General features: G+C 38.0%; 1 protein-coding gene and 1 long non-coding RNA gene across 4 annotated transcripts in view; one reads left to right on the forward strand and one right to left on the reverse strand.

The window, feature by feature from the left end:
* Positions 1-17,505, reverse strand: part of LOC126636457 (uncharacterized) — a 112,317-nt gene that overhangs the window by 87,074 nt on the left and 7,738 nt on the right. The window lies entirely within an intron of this gene.
* KNG1 (kininogen 1) lies at positions 403-16,857 on the forward strand. The gene is made up of 11 exons (XM_050308674.1): positions 403-696; positions 3,546-3,656; positions 4,402-4,486; positions 6,844-7,016; positions 8,709-8,816; positions 10,915-10,996; positions 11,553-11,719; positions 13,165-13,272; positions 14,194-14,283; positions 15,778-15,907; positions 16,245-16,857. The coding sequence occupies exons 1-11, from the start codon at positions 502-504 to the stop codon at positions 16,427-16,429; spliced, it is 1,434 nt and encodes a 477-aa protein (XP_050164631.1). The 5' UTR covers positions 403-501; the 3' UTR covers positions 16,430-16,857.

Consider the following 17,505-nt stretch of genomic DNA (forward strand, 5'->3'; position numbering starts at 1 on the left):
GAGAGCTACAGTTCTCAGAACTACTGCAGTCTGAACACTGAACAGATCTATAAAAGTTACAAGGTATAAGTCCAGAATTTCCTTGCCACTGGGACCTTCTTGGGTGTTTTATTTAAGCCTTGTGGAATTCACTCTCAGTAGCAGATTGGATGTTAAGAAGTCAGAAAGCTACAAATGTTCTTTCTCTTTTCCTCAAGAGCTGTCCTGCTTGGTCTAAACCTGTTCCCAGCTGCAGCCATTTATCCAGTTACCTTGATGGCAGGTGGATAACCTTACTGTCATTCTGGTGACCACACAAAGTTTATTTAAATAAAGTCAGAAGTTTATTTGCAGTACAAACAGGGTATGATGAAAACCAACCAACCCCAGCAATCCACTTGTTCTGTTTACTTAGCTATTGCTCCTGAAAAACAGAAGAGGTGACTAAAACCCTGCCAGGCATTTCTTTTCCATTTAGTTTTTAAGGAGCCTTCTAACTCAGGTGGCCTTTTTGATTCAGCTATGAAACCTTTCATTGTACTACTACTCTGCTGTAGTTTTTTCTGCAGCAGAGCCATCCCTCTTCCATATGAATTTTCAGACTGTGATGACCCTGATGTCTTTAAAGCTGTCGATGCAGCACTGCAGAAGTACAATGGCGACAGAGCAACTGGTAATCAATTCGCTCTATACGTGGTGATGGAAGCCAAGAGAACTGTAAGTAGACTTTGGGGAAAAAAAAAAAAAGTTGGGATTGTTTATGCAGTGTGAATCAGCTTATCTCCATCTCGTTTGTAAGGGGGCAAGCATGACAGCACGGTGCCTTCCAAAAACGTTTTAAAAAATCAAAGTGACTTGCACAGTAAGATACTTGTTCCCATGACAAGTAGGGACGCATGTTATGTTCTTATCAACAGAACTGTGTGTGCTGGTGAATTGCTTACTAATACAAGGACTAAAGAATAGAAAAATTCTATCACTAATAGAATTTGTCTTACTAATCCGCTCTGTTTTCTCCTTTCTTTATTGGGAATTTTACCCCTTTCCATCATCACTAACGTTTTCAGATCAATGGCAAAAAACTGCTTACTAAAAACTTTATATAATCTTGACTTGGCAAGAGCTGGTGTCACAAATAAAAACGAATGACCTGATAAAGTTTGGCAATACTCTGAATTGTTTGCGAATATTATTTGACTGACACCTGTCCTAAGTCAAAGATCTAACTAACAGCACTAGGTGGTATTTTAGTCAAATAGGGTGACAGCTAAAATTACAGGAAAAAAAAGAATGCAACGTGATCCTTTGCCTGGAGTCCTTCTGTATAACCTTAATCTAACAAAAGAGTATTTACCTCTGAGAAGCATACAAAGATGGTATTACCATAATAATGACAGGCATTACTTTACTTGAAAATAACATTAGCATTTTTTTCTACTGGATTGGATTTTCAGATGTAAACCACAAGAAACCCAGTGTCAGAGAGAATATTTTGCAGCCCAAAATCACAAGACACTCTTAACCAGCTAGAAATTTACCTCAGAAAGGGGACATGCGTTCCTAAATGCCTTACAGCAAACTACCCCCACCTCCTGGCACCTGCCCTCTGGTGTTGCTGTTTACACACTGGGGAGATTTAAGCATGTGGAGACAAAGACTAAAATCAGGAAATCCTTTATGCAATTAATATTAAATAAATGAATAGCCTCACTGTTTTCACTGAACTACACTCATCTTTAACAACAGCCAAATGCAAACATCTCTGTATCAAAGCTGTAATACCACCTTCTTTCTGCTGATGTTCCCAAAGGAGTTTCAGTATTTTATCTTGAATAATTTTGTATTTTTAAGAATACATATTTATTGCAATTATTATTCATCTTTCCTTCTCTAGATATCCATCTTTCCTTTCCTTAAAAGATCTGAAGTGGAAATCAACTATTACTTTGAATCATTGATCTGATTATGATGTTAAGTAAAAAACAGAGAAAAGGAATCTGCAATTGAAATTTCCTCATATTGGAGATTCTTTTTCTTAAAAGAGTATAGATTTTGCTCCTTGCTAGTCTCACAATGTTGAATGCATTAATTAAATAGCTGGTTATTACATATTCATGTACATTCATTATTGATAGGGTAATAAAACATAAAAGCTGACTAGTGAAAGACTAAACCTGCCCCAGTTAAAGGCATAGCTGTTCATAATAATAATGAAATAAACCAATAGCAAATAACATACCGAAACAATGTCTTTTCTTATGTATTTTGTTTACTCACTGAGCTGATTTACTGCAGATTTAGAACACTGTAACAGAGAACAGAATTTGGCTCTTTTTAAGTCCCAGATAATATAATCTGATGCAGCTCCATAAATGTCAATTTCTTCCTGCTGAGGATTAAGTCTATTATATTTTTAGAGCTCTTTTTATCCTTTTTTATAACCTGCAACCATTATATCAGGTACTTGTACACTTCTTCGTAGCTGTAGCAATACATAACAGGAATTGAGAGAAGGCAGAATATAATTCTGTGTCTACATCAGTGTAAATCCAGTATATGCCACCCACACCAGCTCAGCTTCACTTTCTTGGTACCACTAAAGCAAGAATTATCATTTAATTCTCCCAGAAAATAATAACTGGTTATTTGAGAATAACCAGTGCTAAAATACAGCAACTGCCTGTTTGTATTTGAAAAGTCACATTGGCAGAGTATTTTTAGTGGCTGTAAAAGATCAGTAACTTTGGACTTCATACCTTCTCTAAAGGATGAACCACAAACTTTCAAGTGTGTCACCATCACCTGTAAGCACAGGCTCACTGCTTGCTTTATGGCAAGGAGAAAATGCCCGCTACTGATTTACCAACTTCTGAAATACTTCCACTGGCCAGGCCAAACTTTGCTTAATACTTTTTATTCACCTTGGGATTCCTGAGGCTGCCCTCAGCTGCAGCTCAGCCTGCAGTGCCCGCAGAAAACCGCAGGCAGTGCCAAGGGCTGTCTCCAGAGCACAGGCCCTGCTCGGCCCTGCCCGCAGGCGGCGCAGCTGAAGTTCCCCAGCCCCCCCACCGCGGGCACTCCAGGCTGCCCCAGCGCTGCTCAGCCCCGGCTGCCAGGGGAGCTGCACAGAAGCAAAGCAGACAGATCTGGGAGGAGGCCAAGAGTGAGAGCGAGGGAGTCAGACAGGAGCACAGTCCAAGCTGGTGATTATGCTAACAATCCAAACAGCCACCCAAACTGGCTTTTTTGGAGTACATTTGAATGAGATTATAAAACATAACCACTTCTTCCTGGTCCTAAAACCCGTGGTACTACAAGTTAAAATGAAGGTAGTTGAGCGTATTGTATCTATTATATCAACACATTGCCACTGTAGGTAAGGGCTAAGTAATATAATTAGGTAAGTTAATATTTGAATTACCACGATCTGGGAGACCAGCAGCCAATGTGAAACCATACTATAAAATACAAGGTAACAGATGAATAGTATTTACTTTATGGAGCTCTTATCTTTTCACTTGATTTATTACTATGCAAATGATGACATGTATATTGCCCTAATCCAGGCAGGTCCTGATCCACACTTCTACATGAAATATCGAATACTTGAAACTTCTTGTGCCATTGAGGAGAATAAACCCTGGCAACACTGTCATTACAAACCATCTGCAGAGGCTGTAAGTATCTGTTCTTCTTACAAGTTCCCTGTACAGAAATATCAGTATAATGACCAGGAATGTAATTGCCTGGGGGAAAATGCAATAGAAAAATTCACTTTTTTAGTTGTGGTGCTTCTGAGAACTTATATGACTAAAGGACAGTACAGAAATGTTTAAAATTCTAAAGCTAACCATTATAATAATGATTTTTCCTTTACAATCCTGAATATATTCAGAAAGGAACATTTCAGTGCTTCAGTATGAAGGCTGACAATAAACCCAACATAAGATACGTGCACATATGAGAGTGCAAGGGCTGTAAAACTTTCTATTAATTATGTATAATGGAAACTTGCACAACCAAATGCTGACATGGAAGCCACTAGGAGAGAAAATTTGGCAGAGGGCTTTCAGCAGTGCAAAGAGGAAATTGGGTAAATAGTTTATACAGTTTTTATTCAAGAGGATGTGTTAATTTCCATTATTCTGACTGTAAATTCTTCAGTTAATCAACACACACCATACAAATACAAAGCAATCTTTCAAGTTATCTGCTCAGTTCATCCCCAACTTTCCTCACAATCAACAAAGCTGGTCCTTTTCCAGGAAAAAAGAGCAAATTAGACACTACCACAAATGTACACATCAACCCCTTGCCAAAATCAGTTTGCAACTGTCAGCTGTGTTCAACAACTAGAGGCATATATAGCACTGTATTTTTCCTCAGCAAGTTCACGACAATTGTTGCCATATGTTTTTGCAGCAAACAGGAGAATGCACAGCTCGAGTTCACATGAATGATGCCGAAAAAACAAGTAATGTTTCACAGGAGTGCAAAATTTTCTCAGGTATGTAAATATTTGGGACAGTATTCAACAAATACACTGACAAATAAGAATGGAATAAATATAATGCTGAGACTTTCAGGTCATTTTAAAGGTAGAAGATCCTTATCATTCTATTTAGGCATTTATAAATAATCTTCCATAAGCAACTACATGTTAAGGATAAAATTTCACTGTTATACACATATAGTCAGTGAAGCACTGGCAGTTTCTGTCCAGGGTAATAAAAATGAGCCTGTGTTTGTAGTAAGTTTCTTCAAGTACTGAAGTTATACCAAGTTAAAAATAATTTTCTAAAGAGTAAAAGCATCCCAGTAACTTGAGAGACTAGATACAACTTGTCACACTTCAAATTTCTGTCCTTACTTGTTTACATATAAAATCGTGCCAGGAATCATTAGAAAAAAACTTTATATGACAAAATTGCACCTCAATTTTCTCCAAACTAAAAATGAGTGTTTCTATTAAAGTTTACCAAAGCAAATATTTACCCCAACCAAGAAAAGAAAACTAAAATTTCATTTACAAAATAAATTTTACATCATTTACAGTGATATAATTATATGAGACTGTGATATCCCTTGGACCTTAACAGTAAGCATTGCTACATTTCTAACCTATAAGATATTCACATATGACTATTATATTCACATAGAAATTTCCTTTATTAAAAAGAGATCATGTTGTTTTAAAACTTCACAACTGAGAGCTCTATGCCTAGTGTTCTGAAAGACATATCCAAGCTAGCTTTAAAACATCCATCTATCTATTAACTACAGAAATATTTACCACGATTTCTGAGATGTTTGGCAATTTATATATATTTTTTTTTGTTACCAGTTATCTTATTTAAAGCCAAAAATGGCTTTACCTACAGCCAGTGTCCTTCTAGGAACTGCAGTGCATGAACTCCATGTTCTACCGCTTTTCTAAGGCAATGGTGACACCTAGTTGCCACTAAAAGAATGCACGGGAAATTTGCATTTGAATCTTTGCTTAGAAAGCATTAAAAAACATACATAAATTAAATGAATCGTGTATTCAGCCTAAGAAGCTCATCTCCTCTTACCAAGTTGTAGCAACTTTGAAAAAAGGATGCACGTTTGTTCAGCATTGTCCTTATGAAAGTGCCGAGACCACCGCTGGTCTAGAACGGGGTGTGCTCTTGGTTTATTATTTGTTATCTCCTTTGTGATTACTCACTGAAAACGTGGGCACACTTTTCAGTAGCATGTATATATTTGCCATTACAGAGTCAAAATAAGTGATGCTAGAAAAACTAAGGGCCAGAGTTTGTTCATGGACCCCTCAGAGAGTTAAGCCTAAATATTACTGCTTGCACTGAGATATTGCAAATGTACAGAGAAGCCAAACCAGATCCAAAGGATTCAAACAGAAAGAAAAAAACAACAGATCCTGAGGGGTGAGGAATTTCCCCACCATCTTAGGTACCACACTGTTCAGCCTTTTTGGTGGCACAGTTTGCTCTAACTGACCCTGGACTAGTTTCCTGGCTGGTGCAAGCTGGCGTAACTCCATTAAAGCCAGTTTATGCCAGCTGAAGATCAAGCACACAAATTTTACTTCAATTCCACAGAGACCACATATTGTCCCACTTTCATTCTCAAGCTCGCTGAATCGTGAAATTAATTTATGTACTGAACTATAAAATTAATTTATGAAAATCCAATCCATGATTACTAGAAAGGAAAGAGAGTTAATAGGATTAGTAGTAGGAAACAGGAGTTTGAGCATCCCTGTCAAGCTTGTGTATCCACAGCCAATCCAGCTGGTTAAACCTGAAGGTAACACCAAGCAGTGGCTGGCAGCCACACTGAATAGCAGGGGCAGTAGAATAGTCCAACTGCAGTCCCAAGGGCACTCAGAGTCAGAACAGTTCACAAGGGTGAGCCAAAATGCTCCTGCTGAAGTCCCCATCCCCAAATACTGTGAGGACAGCAAGCAGCTGCCACTGTGGGGGAGCTTTGAAGAACCTGAAAAACATCCCCTTCGAGTTGTAGCCTCCACTGGCTCTTCCCTGCAATGACAAGTAATGACCCTTCCTTAATGGAGTCAGAAGTACTTGCAAAGTTTTTCTAAGATTCAATAATTGCTCGATGAAGTTCACTGCTGAAACCATGCCTGGATCCTGATGCCATGGATGGCCCCTGCCACCACAAACCTGAGTATGTTCCTAAACACAACAAACGTCTCTGCAGGCCTTGAAATTGGAATGTGGGGTTTGCTCATCACACCAGTTAGAAGCAGGAAAGGTTCTTGCTCATTCCTAGGTAGGAAAAATTAAATCCTAAAGCTGTTTTACATGAAGACCTTTATTTTTTGGTTTGTTTCTTTTCCAGATGTGTCAAAGATAAGAGTTACTCACGTTACATGTCTTGGATGCTATCATCCTATATCAGCTGACAGCTCACAAGTGTCAGAAATTCTGAATAAAGCCATTCAGAAGTTTAACAAGCACAGTGATGAGCCTGCCCTTTTCAAGCTCGTGGAAATAAAACAAGCTAAAAGACAGGTTTGTGCATTATTTTTCTCTAAATTTTACCAAAACAGCAACTCAAAGCAGGTATCTTGTTTGTTTTGTGTACTTTTCTGATATTAAGGTGGCTTATATTTCATAACAGAGCATACAAAATGCATTTAAAGTGTAGACTCTATAAATAATTATCTTCATTTATAAGGAATCATTAACGTTTACCTATTGGATTTTCAGAGCTGACAACTGGTAGTACATGCATTTTTTTCTTTATCTGCAGTTGCATCTAACCAATGTTTAGCAGCAGTTTATTTGCATTCAGTGCTGACATCTTGTGTCATCTCAGATGCTCCTGTGTACTTCACTTGGCCTCTTCCTGAGGCTCCAGCAGGAGCAGATCTCTCCTGGGGTCTGTGCCAAAGCTGCCAGCCTGCACAGATGTCTCACGTACTCTATAGCCTCTCAAACAGCAGCAGGCATCTATGTTTTTGCAAGGCAGTAGGGCCCATGTGTCCACAGCTGCTATACACTATAGGATGGGTAAACACCACATAGGAAAAATGGGAAGAAAAACAAAAAGCCAGAATGCCACTCACAGAAATATTTCTGCACACAGGAATATCTGCTTTGCTAGAAATGACTGCTCGGGTTGTAGAAATTCTGTGTCATCCGGTATTCCACGCAACAACAACTTCCCTGTGAAAGGTTCTCCTATGGACTGGTGTGACACTGCTAGAAATTAAAATTTATTTGGTTTTTAACTAGTATATAACCTGACACCAAGTACAGAGCCTTTTCTTTGAATATGTATGTATTAGTCAAAAAGTATCTTCTGGTCTCATGTCAGTTTGACCTGTGACTTAATTCAGACTTGTCCTCTTTATATTTACTGAGGGAAATGACTCTTTGCTGAAAGACAAACTTGCACAACATTTAAGCCACATGACAAAATGTCACAGACAGGCTGCAATCCATCAGCTGGAAAGAGAACCATCATGCCATTTCTGGCCAACAGAGACGGTCAGAGACCTCTACTTCAATTGATCTGGGATGGAAAGTTCCTATATTTGATTATTTCTCCTTTTTAATCCAATGTTACCTGACCCAACACTATGATATGGAGAGATTTCATGGGTGAGAAGTAGTGGCCACAGTGAGGAAAATGGAACAGCTTCCTCGAGAGAAATTTTTTAAAAAGGGTCACAAACCTGGACAGAACAGTGTGTGGGAGAAGGCAAAGCCTGGGATAGACACAACTATGGGTAGATGATAAATGCAGGGCACTCAACAACAAATGATGTCAGCAGTATAAAGTTACATTATTCAGGTACTGGTTTAGTGTGTCCCACACTGAGGAATGCAGGACTTGCCAGGCTGTATTAGTGTAGCCATCTACCTAGACCAGCATCCTGTCACTGGGAGTAATAAGTAACAGGCACTTTGGAGGAGAGTGCACGAAACTCAGCAGGTTGAGGCTGCAGGCTTGCCAGGAGAAGTGGAAACCAAATACAAAGTGCACTTCTCACAAATGCAGGATTTAGTTTACTTTTTGTATCACAAGGACAAAAATCTTTTTGCTGTCCATGGACACTTTATGGTTAGTGACTGCAAAGTGATTTGATGGGAAAGCATTAGAAGAATAGTTTTGCTTTCTTTGCTAATCACATTTAACAGTTAAACTTGCAATTTTGTATTGGTTTAAATAAGGTATAACCTAAACATCTCTTCCAGGTGGTAGCTGGATGGAATTACATAATTGAATATGAAATTGAGGAGACAAATTGCTCCAAAGAGCAATTTTCAGATTTAACTCCAGAGTGCAGAACCACTTCTAGAGGTGTAAGTATTCTTCAAAATCTGTTTATTGAGAAAATATCATATTAACAAATAATCATTGAGATCCGACTCAAGAAAATATTTATAGTCTTGCTTCACTTTGAATTAAGTTTAAATCCAGTCTTATACATAATTATTTATGCAATTAGAACATCCATGTTTTCTCCTGAATCAGTGACTAAGAGGACCACTGAAATGCTTACAAATTGCTCTACAGAATCTAAACAGTCTCACACAAATAATAAATCCCTTGAGAAGTTCCTATCCAAATATTCAAGGAGTTACTCATATACAACCCAAGCAGCAATAATTAAAATTAGCACCATTTTTCCAGCTTAAAACATATTTTCTAAGAAAAGTCAGTAGCTCAATTATTACTCAACCTCTACCACAGTCCAAATAAGAGAACTTGAAAAGAAATTTATTAACAAATACACATAATCTAGCTAAACAGGGCTGCAAAGACAAGTCCTCCCTCAGCTTCTCTAACCTGGAACTGAAGTAGCTGTACCAAAAATAGAGGCTTCCTCTCTTAACTGACCTCCCTGAACCGGCTCACAAGGGGATCAGACAAACAATTCTGCAAACACGAGGCAGAGGGCAGGAATGCAGAGTCACAGTGAGCAGTGGTGGTGAACGGGAGGGGACTGACTGGCATCTGTTTCAAATGTTGTGGAACTGCACTGCTGAGGGTTACATTCAAGAGCCTCTCCTGTTCTACAATCACTCCTTGTACATTTCCAGAACGTTTCATAAGTATTGATCAAAAAGGGAAAGAATGACAACATTGTGCTCAATAACAGAAGCGTGAGAACCAGGCTAGCTGAAGCAAATCCCTGCATTATCCTTGTTTGCCCTTAAACCTTAAGCAAGTTACTTAATCTGCTTGAGTCTGAGTTTCCCCAGCTGTCACCTGCAGGTGATGACTTCTGTCACCTCACCTACTGCAGGGGTGCTCCCTCACTCACATACTGCTTTGGCAACCCAGGGGTTTTGGGATTAGATCATTACCACTTATCCCCTGAACTGTTAAGCAGCTTTGCTAATAGATCATTGACAGATATTATTAGACTACCATATTCCACGAATATTTCATTCGTGGAAATGACCAAATTCCATGAAAGCTGCTTCTTACCTTTATTTAGCTCAGTACTATTCATTTTTAAATGGGACAAGGAGAACTGTATTCAACTGTATTCAACACACATGTGAACCACTGATAATGTCAGTCTCTTTAACCCAGATAATAATTCTTGACATTATTTTTTATTATTTTTTCTAAACTACCACTAAGTAGATTTTTTTATGGATTACATTTTCAAGTATCTATTACAGCCCTAAGATCTTAATCGTGGATTTTAAGCCTTCCTTCTTATTCTACAGTTAATTTGATAAAAGATTTCACCAAAACCTTTTTGAAAATCTCTGTGTACTTTATCAACAGGTCTCTCTACCCATTTTTGTTGATGCTTTTGAAGAACTCTGACAAATCTGCAAAATATTACTTCTGTTTACCACAAAACCCCCGGTCTCTCCTTAATGTATTCATTCTCTCCAGTTCTTTCCTTATTACTATTTCTAATCACTGGAATGGTGGAATCAGTTTTATGGCTCTATAACCTTTTAAAGAAAGAACAGAACAATGTCTGCTTTCTTCCAGACCTAAGATATCAAGGCAATTTTAAACAAGTCACCTATCATAGTTCCTTTAGAAGACCTGAATAAATACAAGAAACTTAGTAATGTTTGATTTGATAATTGTGTAATTTTCTTTTTGATCTGTACAGTTTGAGACAGAATTTCCACAGAGTTCTCCACAAAATAGGATTCTGGCTTGTAAACCTCCTCATTATTTTTCTGTAATGAATATATACAAATAGTTCATTTGGCTTCTCTTTTATATCTTATTTTCTCCAAGTGGTACTTTTGAATCCTGATCATTTACTGGCTCTGCAGATGTCTGCCAGGCTTCCGGCTCCCAGTATATTCAAGGAAGGAATTATTAGTAGCATGCTTGACTTATTCTGTTAGCAGGAAGGTATTAGGATGTTTTTTCATTTTTTCTACATAGTAAGGAGCTGTTCTGCATTTTTTACTCCAGCATGTAGGCAAATGTGAGGCCAAAGCATATCAGAATCTTCAGGCAGAGATCGCAAATATCAAGACCGAATGCAAACTTCAAGGTATGTTATAGGCACTATCAATTTTAAAAGTCCTGCAATTTCCAATTTTTTTAATTGTTATTTAGTGTTACTTTTTCTCCATGCCATCTATCTGGGCACAGATTATCACAGCTTCAGAGCTTTAGAACAGGGAGCACAGTACTACTCTATGTAATAAGTGCTGCACTCCCACCCATTCAGCCTTGGTTTTCTTCAACACACAAATTCATTGCTGTTTACATGCACCTCTTGTGCCACCTAAATCAGGCCTTCCCACACGTGTAGCTGTTCCCTCTCCATATATGCTGGCTATTCCCAGCGGGCACACACAATTCTTGTTTCTATGAAAGAACTGTTAAGTGTCCAGTGTGACGGTAGATGCTGCTGCAGTGCTCTTTTAGATAACCAACATGTGATATTGCTGATCATAAAAAACTCAAAGATATTTTGGTTTCACAGACCCAAATATGAAGCATTCCAAAAGGCAGAGAGAGGTTTCTAACTAACTGTTTTTCCCAGCCTTTACCTACACTGAATCTTTTGTTCCTTAGACCTGAACTCTGTTGCTCTCTTTCAGCTGAGGAACCAGGACGTCCTGCCATTTGCCCAGGCTGTCCACAGACCATCTCAAGAACCAGTCCAGAACTGCAGAATCTACTGGAGGTTTCTATGGAGAAGTATAATTCAGAGAGCAATTATGATTTCCACTATAAACATGGAGAAGTACAATCAGCGACAGTTCAGGTTGGGATTACAAATGTTATCATTGCTCTGAGCTGAATGTTAGCTCGAGTTTGTATTTAGCTTTGAAATAATGGTTTCCTCTAAGTGTTGATACATTTGGTAACTGAAATATCCATGCAGTTTTTCTTGAAAAATTTTATCTATCTTGTCTTGCACTCAAAAGTTATTCAAAAATCTACCATCTCTTGAAATTTCATTTTTTTTCTTTAAATTATTTTTAAAGCACGGGAAGAAGGTTGACTCGGAGTATTTAATTTCTTTGTATCTACCCCACTCTTTACCAGCCTTTGTAACATACCTTAGACTTTTAAAGTATAAAAGATCTATTAGACAGAACTACTCCCTTGGCCTACCTCACCAATACTCTCTTTGTTATTTGAAGCAGTGTCCACGCCACAGTAGGTGTATGGTCCAAGAAATGAGGCTTCTCAATTTACCTTAGAAATCTGTTATTTTATATACTAACTAATATTTGCTAATAATACTAACTAATTAGCTAATAATACTAACTAATTATTGCTAATACTACTCCAGCTAGATTCAGAAAAGGATATCCATACATAACATAAGATAAACAGAGAAACAGAGCTGAATAAAGAGGAACAAGGAATCTGGAGGATAATATTGGTCAGCATTTGCATCTGCCTTGTTTACTGTTCCAACACATCAAAACAGAGGTTAAAGACAGAATTGCAAATAAGACAAAGAAGTAGTTCAGAAAACACTTGGTCACATCAGAATTTTTCTGAATAGCTCATGTTATCTTACTAATAACATTTGTGCTTTTTCTTTCTTTTCCTTCTTTCAAACTTTTTTCTCCTTTCTGACTTTCCATATCATACTGATATTAGCACGCACACATTTTTAAAATAGACTAGAAAGACAGAATTTCATGTTTTGCCTGCTGTCTCTGAAGCAAGATATATTATCTCAAGCTCTGTGAAAAATACTCAGAGAACTCATAGCAGGCACATTCTTGAACCCTTGCAGATTCTCTCTTTAATGAGTTTGGCAAACAGGTTCATTTTCAGCTGAGCCCGTTCATCACACACTTCATTTTACTCACATTCCACTTTTCTTACATCATATTTGGCTCTCTACAGCACTATCTCTAATGATTTCATCTGTTACTAACGAAATTACTACAGGCATCTAATAAAACAAAGTCAAAATTGTGGGCCCAATATTATTCTGGCTCTTTCTGTTTCCTTCAGCTTCAATGCTGGAATTTTTGAGAGTGGGAACTGGAATAAATAAGTTAGTTGATTAGAAGCAGATAGGTTTACTGACAAATATTTTAATACTGTTCTTCTTAACATATGTTGGCCCAGTGGTTAGGACTTGTAGAATATAAGTAGTATAAGCTTGTAGAAAATCATCTTTCCTGTGAGCCCTTTTCAATAAAATGCTTTTAGCATAGAAAGCTTTTTTTTTTAAATTTGCAGGTGGTTGCAGGACAAAATTATAACATAAAATTTAGAGCCTGGAAGACAAACTGCTCAAAGAGTGAGTTTGAAAAGCTTAATGAAGACTGTGAAGCCACATCAGACAGTGTAAGTAATGATGATGTTGCCAACTGCAATGTTCCTAATGGACAAATTCATTTGCACCAGAAATTGTAAACACTTCAGTAAAATCACATGCTGAATTGTTACCTCTTTCAGTGTACTTTTGTTTCAAGAAGAGTAGCTTTCACTGTTTGTAACCCAAGCCAGTGACATATTAAAAACTGAGTCACTCCAGCTGCAGGATCGGTGCTCACTGCAAAGCCAAAGGAACTTTCTTTTGATAATAATCAACCAAAGAAAGGAAAGGATGTGGCTGCTGAGAAATTAAATAGCTGCAGTACTCCTGACTCATTGCAGCTATGGAAAACATGAGACTGGAGTGTTACTTGTGTGCAAAGGAATGATGTCTCTGGAGTGCACGCTGCTGACACCGGAAAAATGTGTTCCGGACACTGGAAAGTCGTGCTGATAGGGCCAGAAACCATTGGCAAGGGAGTTGTTTGGGAAGGGGGGCTTTATCTCCCCTCTCTTTTCCCACCATATGAACAGTGCTTACCTGTGAGATTTGAAAATTTGTTTGTGCAGTAGGTGGTACAAAATAATAAAAAAAAAGCCTTTATCTCTATTTCAATTTCCCAATTTTTAGTAGGAGAAATACTATCAACAAACAGTATTTCTTAGGAATATCATGAAGATTAAAGTTAGTGCTCCAAAAGTGCTGGAGACGAAAGACCCAATTTTCAGAACCCAAACTCAACCCCAAAGCTGAATTAAAGTGGTCACACAGGCATACTATGACCTCAAAAATAAATATTCATCACTAAGATAGATTTCATAAATATTTGGGTAAAGTTGCAAGTATTTTAAAATATTATTAGAAAAAACGTTTTTTTTTTTTCAGGCACAACTCTTCCTTTGTGTCTGATGTCTCGTTGCCTTAATGTGTTGGGTTTGTTTTGTCAACAGGCATCATTGTCGTGTGAAGCACAAATTTATGTGGTCCCATGGGAGAATAAAACCATTCCAACGATTAAATGCTCTGAAGAACGGACACTGGTATGATTCCTCTTTGTCACCCACCATCTTAAGTAGAGCAAAGAACAAAGGCAGTCCTTAAATTCTTTATCTATTCCAAATTATCCCATATTTTGTACCAAAAATAAGGGAACACATAGTTCTTTTAACAACCTCAGTAATGCCACCCTTCTCCCTCACCCTCTGACCTGAGCAAGCTGTTACATCAAAATCAGCTCCTCCACAAGGTGACACAGTGGCCAACAAGGTGATCACAGCAGCAAAGGCCACAGGACAGGGAGAACGTCCTGCCTGTTGACTGCTCCTCTGCACTGGCAGTTATGCTCTGAAGCCCCATCAGCTGCTTTAAATTACTATTCATACTAGGTTTGAAACTTGAAACAAAAATGTATTTGGCAACACAATAATTATACCCCACAGATTTCCAAAGCATCTGAGAACCTTTTCATATCAGTTGAGTGGCAGATCGCCTGCCACTGCTGTCAATCTCTGCAGGAGGATCTTTCAGTTTCTTCCTACTCAGCTCCACAATTAACTAGCCCTGAACATGGGTCAGTTTGAAAATCTCAGAATGGAATATAAATATTTTTTATTATCAGAACTTTCTGATGATTGCAGGTTTTTTAATAAATGCAGAGATTCCCCTGCTACACTGAATAAAGACAGATTAACCTGCCCTCCTAATTAATAACTTCACTGTGCTCAGAACCTTCATAACTACATGTCCATTATGTATCAACTAATACCTTTCCTCTGTTTTCACTACAATATTGTATCCACTTTAACTTTGAAATTTAGTTCCATCCCAAATAACTCTGATTTGCAGCTAGATAATGATCAGAGGATTTGGTGGAGAGAAATGAAACCCATGTTGGACAGTGACTGTGCACCATGTATTCAGTCTTTGTCTTCCAGTTGAACAGTGACAGGGGAGTAGAGATTACTCAATAAAAACTGAGTGTTTGATATTATCAGTTTTAACCTATGTGTGTTATTTCTAGGTAGTATTCTGAAATGCATATGCCAAATCTAGAGGCAAAAAATTGAATAGTTACATTTTATATAACAAAATGGCACAGATCTTTTGTATATTCTACTATTGATACTACTCAGAGACGGGTTAGCCTTTAGCATAAATTGGTTTTATAAATCAGAGTATTATAATCTAAAAATTGTGGGGATATTTAGTCCTAGAAATCAACTGTATTGTTCATAAATTAAAACCAGTACATGGGTTTTGCTCTCTATAGTATCATTCCTCTCCTTAACTGGTAGAATTTCAGTGATATAGAAATTTTTCTTTTACACATATAGCTGCTAAAATACTCCAGAATTATTTGGGAGGATGTTTATGTTTGTATGCTTATCACAGACAGAAGAGAGAATTATCTAATTTATTTTAAAAATCTGCTAAATGATTCAGGTACTGCAATGGGCCAGCTTCTGAATTTCCCAAATCTGAAGCAATTGCTCTTGTTCAGGTAACAAATGTGGCTATCATGCTATGTCTTTTAGGAATTTTTTGCAAGAAGGCCTCCTGGATTCACACCTTTCCGGACTGCTTTACACTCCTCTCCTGCGGAGGACAATCAGAGTCCTGGCAAAGGACCAAAGGAAGATGCTGGACAGGAACCGGAAGGCAAAGGTGAACCTGAGCACAAACAGGGGCATAAACACGGGTAGGGATGTGAAAGGGATGATGAGTCTGACAAAAGGCATGGGCACGAAATTGGTTGAGGGTGCAGAAGTGGCCATGGGTGTGGGCAAAAAAAAACACAGTAAAAATGGTAAACATGAACACCCAAACCCCAAATCTTCTGGGGAGTCCAGTGAAAGGGGTTTTAATCAGAACAAAACCGTCCCATCATCCAGTGCTGAAACAGCACCGGAGCTGGTTAGTCCAGGGATTGCGAGAAAGGAAACCAGTTCACTTGCAGAGCCACTAATTCTTCCTGATACTTCTTTATTTAATGGGTTGCCAGATCGCCCAGAATCTCTTCAACCCAGATGTCCTGGAAAACCATGGAAACAAATTATGGATCTTCCAGATCCTAGTCTTCCCACAGAATTCACGAATGAGGATCTCTTGCCTTCTGCAGCAGAAAACATTGATTCAGCAACAGCAGACGAAGAGAAAGACTTTGATCTCGCAGATGCCTTACAATAATTCAAGCATTATAGGATCCTTTTCAGAAATGATGCATAGAAAATAAGAAAAATAGTGCCTTTTGAAATGTATACAACATGAAGAGGCAAAAGCTCTGATTCTGTTAACTGAAAGGCTCAAGTAGGTCACCAGCACTTCTGGGGACCCAAGACCATATGGCAATACTGTGTATCTGCATATATTTGCAAATATGTAAATCAGTTTTACTCATCTGCCTCAAGTTGCTATAAGTACAAAGTGAATCACTGCATCAAATCTTACTGTATTATATTTAAAACAATGGCAGAAAGAATTTTGCAGATTACATGAAAAATCTCAACCAAATATGGGTAAAACAAAAGCAGGGCAATAGAAAGCAAGGGAGCTTCTTCATATACATAATATTTCTCTGATTTACTGGAGTGAAATAAAGAACAAAATAAAACAAAGGAACCTGTTTTACCTGTCAATTTCTTTAAACAAATTAATATTGCCACCAGTCTATCACTAGCAGGTTGTTCTGTTGGATAACAGGGACAGCTGAGAGAATCCTAAATAAAGCACTTTTATTATTCCCTACACATATTATGTTAACTACACAGTAGAAGCGCTATGATTGACAGATCTTCATATGGCAGAGGTGCACAAATATTACAGATCAGACAACAGAATTACAAACTCTTGAGACACCTAAAATTTGTTTGCCTTCTTCCATTATTAGAGTGCATAATTTTGAGACTAGACTGAATTTTCCATTCTGGGTATCTTTCAAAGGTTGGTGGTTTTGTGGGACACATTAGCTAAAAAGCATCGAATATTTCTTGCAAATTAAACCATGTTTTCCCTCTGTATGGATCCAATAACTTATTCAGCTGAAAAAAAAACAATCCACAGCAAGAAACAAATAAATACTTTAATACCCAGATCACTTCACCAGTTGGAACGACTACTTGGGCCTGTAAAAGGTTATTGACAGGGTAAGGTCCTAAAAGTGGTAACACTTCACTGATATTGTTGGAAAAGACCATAATGCTTGAAAGCACAGAGAAGTATCCTCCAACACAGCTGCAATTCCCTGAAGTTGCTCATCCCAGCTC

The sequence above is a fragment of the Myiozetetes cayanensis genome, unplaced genomic scaffold, assembly GCF_022539395.1.
Source record: "Myiozetetes cayanensis isolate MyiCay16 unplaced genomic scaffold, myiCay2020 scf13, whole genome shotgun sequence".
Taxonomy (NCBI): Eukaryota; Metazoa; Chordata; class Aves; order Passeriformes; family Tyrannidae; genus Myiozetetes; species Myiozetetes cayanensis.